General features: G+C 39.6%; 1 protein-coding gene across 3 annotated transcripts in view; it reads right to left on the bottom strand.

The window, feature by feature from the left end:
• Positions 1 to 1,075: 1,075 nt before the first annotated feature.
• LOC112562810 (calmodulin-like) overlaps positions 1,076 to 6,828 on the bottom strand; it is a 42,138-nt gene continuing 36,385 nt past the window's right edge. For all 3 annotated transcript variants that reach the window (XM_025236324.1, XM_025236322.1, XM_025236323.1), the window contains exons 4-6: positions 5,938 to 6,052; positions 5,497 to 5,633; positions 1,076 to 5,077 (exon numbers count right to left, since the gene is read on the bottom strand). In XM_025236324.1, coding sequence (XP_025092109.1) covers positions 5,043 to 5,077; positions 5,497 to 5,633; positions 5,938 to 6,052 — 287 coding nt within the window. In that variant the 3' untranslated portion in view covers positions 1,076 to 5,042. The remainder of the gene's footprint in view (positions 5,078 to 5,496; positions 5,634 to 5,937; positions 6,053 to 6,828) is intronic.

The following is a 6,828-nucleotide window of genomic DNA, read 5'->3' as shown; positions in this document are numbered from 1 at the left end:
TCGACATCAACAGAAACCCGCCAGCTGTCACAAACCGGTCTCCGTGCCAGACGGTTGGTAAATAAGTAATGGCTCTCACTTCAAATTACGATATGATGGGGACCAGGGGTCAGATGCACACACATAAACAATAAAATAATCTACTTCAAGAGTTTTCATTTCATCATCTGTAGAGAAAAAGAGTAAAAGGGATGAAGATGATATGATGAGATGATCTGTAAACACACTAATCAAGAATACCAATGAAAACCAATAACAAACGGTTAATACAACGCTTATGTCATCTTGGGAGGGTGTAGGATGAACTAAATCCCTGTTACCAATTCTGGCCTACCCACCAAACGACCTACACCCGCTGAATCAGCTTTAAATGAAGTTTGAAGTGCAAAGGTCACCGATGGAGGGAAGGGAAAGGTGGATGATGGGTTTTTCCACAGGTTCTGCTCGGACAAGCGGAAGCAGCGCACAACATCAAAATGGTGTCCAGGGACTTCGCGAAAATCCTCCGCCCAAAGTGCAAACCGTGACGACGACTCACCACGAGCCAGTCACGTGATCTCGTCATCGATACGAGGCCGTCAGCGGGCTCAGACTGGTCTCCGCGCCAGACGATCGCTAAATAAGTAATGACTTCCGCTTTGATTTACGATATACTGGGGACTGTCCAGAAAATTCTATCGCGAAGAATAACTAGAATTAACACAGTTGCATTGTAAACAAAAGTTCAACTTAGTGCGTTTCTCAAAGTTTGTTTATTTATCGGAAAGTTAAAAGCAAAGAATCAATCAGTGCTTCGCAAAAATCTCACTTTAATCGGCAAAAGCCCTTGAGATCGTTTTATGGTTATGTAAATATCCACTTATATGATTTATTATTATACGAGAGTGGATCTTCTTTCTTTCTTTCTTTCTTTCTTTCTTTCTTTCTTTCTTTCTTTCTTTCTGTCTGTCTGTCTTTGATGTGGGTTTTTGTTTTCTTCTAGTGGTATTTGCTATACAGCTCTAAATAACACATCACACATCACAATCATATCCAGCTTCTCGTTCATACATCCATAATAACTTCAATACATTCATAAGGTGCGACTTTACAGTCTGTAAAATTTATTCAAAGAGAATAAAAACATTAAAGTGTTCAGCGGATGCTTAATATCAAATTCTTATTTAAGCCAGAAACAAGTTTCAGAGCAAAATGATAACACTATTCTGACGATGCTAGCAACTGAACAGATTTGTAAAACAAGAAGAGAAGGTGTAAAAAGTGTAAAATGCAGATTGCCTTTGAAAACATTTTAAAGTTGCTACAACTGTTCTGCCAGTATTTGTAAAACTAATGTGCGCTTTCCAAATAACATTACAACCCCAATAAAACTTTATAAACTTCTTTTCCATAGATATTGTAAATCCAAAAACAAAGCCAAAACATGAAATAGAATGAAGAGCTTATTCAGAATCTTTTTTAACACTAAGAAAGTAGAGTTAGGACAGAACCCAGCTAAAACAGAAATAAAAGACCCAAATATATTTTTAGAAATTAAAAAAAAAGTGTGTCCAATGACTGTTAACAAAGTATCTAAATTTCATAAGAAAGAGAGAAAAACTGGAATTATTCAATACAATACTGTTGTAATAGTCTGTAAAAGTAGATGTGCACTTGTAAATAGGATGGAGTGCATCATTTTCCCATACAAATATACATTCTTTGATTCAAGAAAATGTCGTGATCCTCTGAAAGACAAGTTTTATGCGCGGAAAAATGTGTAAGGTGTATCTTATAATTAAAAAAAAGTCGACAAGAGGAGAAAGGATGCATGCCAAAAAAGTTATCTAAGAGTGTTATATAATAAATTAATTTGTCAGACTTATTTTATTAAACTCAGGCACAATGTACACAAATGGTTCAACATTGACGATGTTTAAAGAGCTTATTTAAAGTTGTTTACTGACATCTAAAGAATCAAATCCCGGTAAACATTTTCACACTCTCCTGACTGTTCATTTTTTATATAAAAAGTTTAGAGAGTGAGTCCAGGGCGAAAGACGGGGAACCTCTGAGGTCGTGGTCACGAAGCTGAGGTAACCCTACCCAGGGATTAGCTATGAACGAGTAAGTGTTGGGGTGTCTTTTATTTGGAAACAAGTCCAGAATGTGGAGACTATCTGATCATCTCCAAAACCACATCTTGGGTATCGTCCACAGCTTTGAGGACTGAAGACTGGAGGCTTTGAGGGAAAGTCAATCAAACTAGAGGGTAGGAATTTATCTCTGTCTCATAACTACGATATGAGCTTTGTGTACACTTTGTTTCTGTAGAAACACATTACTACGCAGAGAATATTTCAGTGAAATCTCATCTGGGTGACTGAGGTCTCAGACAATACTGGCCATTGTTAATGGCGGTGAGAGACGGGATGAGGAGAAAGGAGGAGATAAAGGGAGATGATAGATGTTGTTTGTTGGTATCGTGCTGTCTTGATTAAAACTGTCAAATAAAGACAATTGAATACACCACTGGTTTATTTAATCGAGTGGAATGCTTGAAACAACATAATGCTAGGTTAGCGAAGAAGCTGACCATCTGGAGTCTAGTCTTCGCCAAGTGCAGACAGATTGTGGAAGGCTGTCTTCAAACTGCTGTGTGAGTGTAACAACATTGTGCAATTGAAACGGGTCAACAAGGCATGGGGAGGAAGGGGCAAAGGTCAAAATTCGTTGCGGCCGGGTGAAGGCCGAGCAGTCTGAGGAAAAAGCAGTATTTTTGTTTTCCCTGAACAAACGCTGCAAGGGAGGTAAGTATGGAGCAGGTGGAATCATTGACAACATGGAAGCTGCATCTTGAGGATATAAATAGCTGCAGAAACACGAATCAGCCTCGTATGTGTCCGTGTGTGTGTGAGAGAGAGAGAAAGAAGGAGTGCGTACATGTGAACGTCTGTGAGTCTGTGACGGAGGATGTAGATGGCGGTGTAAACGTTTCAGTCTAGGGTCATTCGGGTCATAAATTAATATTCCTCTCATCAATTCACGCGGACCGATGTAATTTACAGTGGAATGTATGCACTGAACTATTGCTATGAGCACAAACAGTATCAGATAATAAATTTTCTTTGTTTCTCCCTCCCTCACTTAATTTTTCTCCATCCATCTGATAAATGGTTTTCCTTCTTCTGCTCTTATCTCTGTGCGCTTTGAACTAATGTCTCAAGTAAAAATGCTATGAATGACAATATAAAATATTAAATTATATTGTTAGCAGTTATTTAAATGTATTGAAAAAATTATAGGTACACAGTCACAAACCTGACTCGTATGAAAGCCAAGATTTCAGCCCTGCTTTTGCAATTAGATGTATGCTGGTAATAACTATTAGTAGTTATTTTTCTACGACAGAAAATATGTAACTATTGAGTTTACTGGTAGGTTGTGTAGCTACAAACCAACTTCAGCTAAATGAGTTTTGGTTTCTCTAAATGTAAGATAGCCGACAGTTGATGAGCAGCTTTCAAACATGGCGGTTCCTTGTTTTTGTTTTACTTGTGTCCACTACAATGTCTGCAACTGTTCTTCCTAACACTACTTTACATCTTTCAAATTAACTTTTCTGTCAGATGACTGGCAACAATTCTGTTATTTAACCATTATCACCAAATTATCTCACTGCATTTGGAATTCTAGTTTATTAGAATGGGTGGTCTGTCTAATTCACCAACTTTAATAGATATAAACCACAGTTCACTGCCATTTACATTCCACTGGATTTACTTTAAATGAACTGAAAAATTCGAACTATCTTATAATATTATTTGTGCGTAGAGAAAGAGTTTTTCTGAGGTAAAAAAATTATTAACATCGATGGTTAGTTATTTCCCTTGTAGTGCAAGTGTGGGTTCAGCTATTGATTGTCATGATAATAAAGAATTTTGTGCTACAGGCAAAGATATTATTTACATGTTATTTATTCCATTATGTTCAGAATAAACTTGAATATTTAGTGAGGTTTATATAATAAAGATATAAATTTTATATAAAACAGTTATTTGCTGTTTTTCGTGAAGTTTAAATACATTTATTTAAAATAAGGTCTGTACAAATTGTCCTACCGCATACTCACTTATTTCATATTCAGCTAACTGTTTGAGTAAGGTCGATTAAGTCCAGTAATTTATGTTAGTTAATTGCTATATTGTCTAATTAATATCAAAATTAAAGAAAATGCTGTGATAAAAGAGATTGTTTTGTGTTTTTCTGTTGGAATGCGAATTGCTAGACATATTAACAAAAGTTTCATAAACATAAGCATTCTGCCTTTTGTTTTTTTCTATTCGTTTTGTTAGACTTGTTATAACAGGTTCATGTACATAATTTCCACAATTTGTAGAAAAGAGTCTAAGGTTGAGGGGCTGTGGAAGAGTTTAAATACCCGTTGGACTTGCGGAAAGGGAAAAGTGAATCAGATGTAGGAAAATGTCACATTAAGTCCAGATATTCTTAGACTATAATTATAAAAGATAGAGCTGAAGATGAATACTTACAGAAAAATACAAAGCTTTTTCTCCCAAAAATAGAAGGGGAAATATCACGATTTAAAAATCAGTCAGTGAAGGATGTAAAACGCTAGACTTTGTGTGCAAGTGTGATTATGTGATTATAAAGTGAAATATTCAGAAGTGTCTTTCTTCCTTGACTACAGATTAGTGCAAACGATTATAAAAACAAGAGAAAAGATGAAGTGTGTGAGTTAAATATATCGACCAATAGATTGTGAGTATTTTCAGTGCAGTCCCAAAGCTCGTCTATCGAATAAAAAAAAAAAAATAAAAGCAACCGGAAATCCGGTCTGGGGTCGCAAAACAGGAATGTCGTGCTTCATGCTGCCATTGGTGCGGAGGCGAGACCACGTGATGTGTCGTCACATCGCTGGGCAGATTTGATTGGCTTGCAATCCGAAATCGAGGCTCCTGCCGTTGCCGAAGGTCACAACGCAGAGACGGTCAGTCAGGCGTTGGTTTTTTAGATTCTGCCAATGGTGTTGTCACATTTGGTCACGTGGGGTGTTGCTGCATGGCTCGCATGAGATCTGCAAATAATGAAAAAAAACAGAAACTGAAATAACTCAGGTAACAGAGTTTTTGCGCTTGAAGTTAAATGCTTTTCTACTATTTGTTCGATTTCTTTCTACCCCACAAAAGAGTAAGAATGAAAAGTAGCAGGCATGACATTCAAATCATCTGGCCTCAGCTCCATGGGTTCTCTGAGTGAGGGAGCTGCGAGGATGGACAGTGGAGAACAAGCTCCTCCCAGGTGGCAGGATCAGTGCCAAGGTCTTAAGGATGGCTTTGAGGCCGTCTTTGTAGAGATGCTTTGTCCATCCTGGCCTGGCACAGATCGCCATGGAGCAACTGCAATCCTAGAGGACGATCTCATCCGGGTATGTCCAGCCTACCTCGCTTGTGATCATAGCAGAATTATGAGGAATGGATTGCTGTGAGAACTGACCTTTGTACTCAATGAACTCCTCGCCGTCACGCCTGGCTGACCTCAGGAGGTCCTCCACCTCTTCGTTGGTCATCCTCTCGCCCATGGTCGTCATAAAGTGACGGAACTCCTCCACCTCAATCTTGCCGTTGCCGCTTCTGCAAAAAGACAATACCATCGTTGTTCTCGTCATAAACGACTGGTATAAGTGAGTGGTGTGATGACACAGAGATGACACAGGGATGGCACAAGGATGATACAGGCAATAGATACTTGAACATGTCAGCCATATATGCGTCCCCAACAAATGTACCTTCAAGGGAAGCAAAAGCATGATACTTACTTGGGTGATTCAGGGACAGGCTAACGCAAACACACACACACACACATATAAATAGGCAAGTCAGAAGAGTAAAAGAAATCTCTAGGTCTTTTGGAGAACTTAAAAAAAAGCGCACGTACTTGTCCAAAACCTGGAAAGCCACCAGGATGTCTTCTTCCGCGTTGTTGCCATAGTAAATGCCACCTCTTCGTGCTATATATGCTTCCACGTCAGCGAAGGAGATAGTCCCTCTTGCTTCAAGCAGATACAGAAAGGAAAAGATTAACACAGGCGCCATGTGATCTGTTACTCGTGCGTCTTACAGGCAACCACACACACACACATTTATCATTGAATTTGATTTCATCACTCTTGATTGTGGGCGGGGATGGTGTGTGCAAGTGCACAAATGCCAGGAAATGCTAACGGAGCGACGATAAAACGATAATAAACAGAAAAGGACGCCAGAAAACAAAACACTGATCTGACTGAATGGAGCTCACTTCTGACGTCACCAGACCTCACGCGCTAGAGACGCGGAGGAATACATCCAAGAGATTTACCGAGCGTGTCCACCTTCTTCATGTCCGGTGGACTGTATACATTACACAAACAGGCGTTACATCGGACCCTGACATCTGACTCTGACACGTGATGAGTGCTATTTTTAATGGACGCCAGTCACGTGGTCATGCGCGTGATCTTGCCAGCGCACACACGTAGCCGCGTCCATTTTAGAATGGCAAAGTCACTTTAGTGCAATCAATGACGAGCTAAGTAGTTCGTGTTTAGACGGAGGGAGGTGCATGGTGGGTATGGAAACCCATAACAGAAATGACGGCTGCCTGTGCAAACCTACTTCGTTATCACAACCGAAGCAACCGTCATGATTGCGAGCTCTCCTCTCGGCGGAGGACATAAAAATCGAAGGGCAGGATGACACGGAATCTCCGATGATGACCAAAATGGCGCGCGCAAACGAAGGCCGTGCGTATTAACTATGCCGAGAGCAAACATGGTGGAAATAGATG

Source organism: Pomacea canaliculata, linkage group LG4 (genome assembly GCF_003073045.1).
Source record: "Pomacea canaliculata isolate SZHN2017 linkage group LG4, ASM307304v1, whole genome shotgun sequence".
Classification (NCBI taxonomy): domain Eukaryota; kingdom Metazoa; phylum Mollusca; class Gastropoda; order Architaenioglossa; family Ampullariidae; genus Pomacea; species Pomacea canaliculata.
This window is presented reverse-complemented; position numbering and strand designations above follow the sequence as displayed.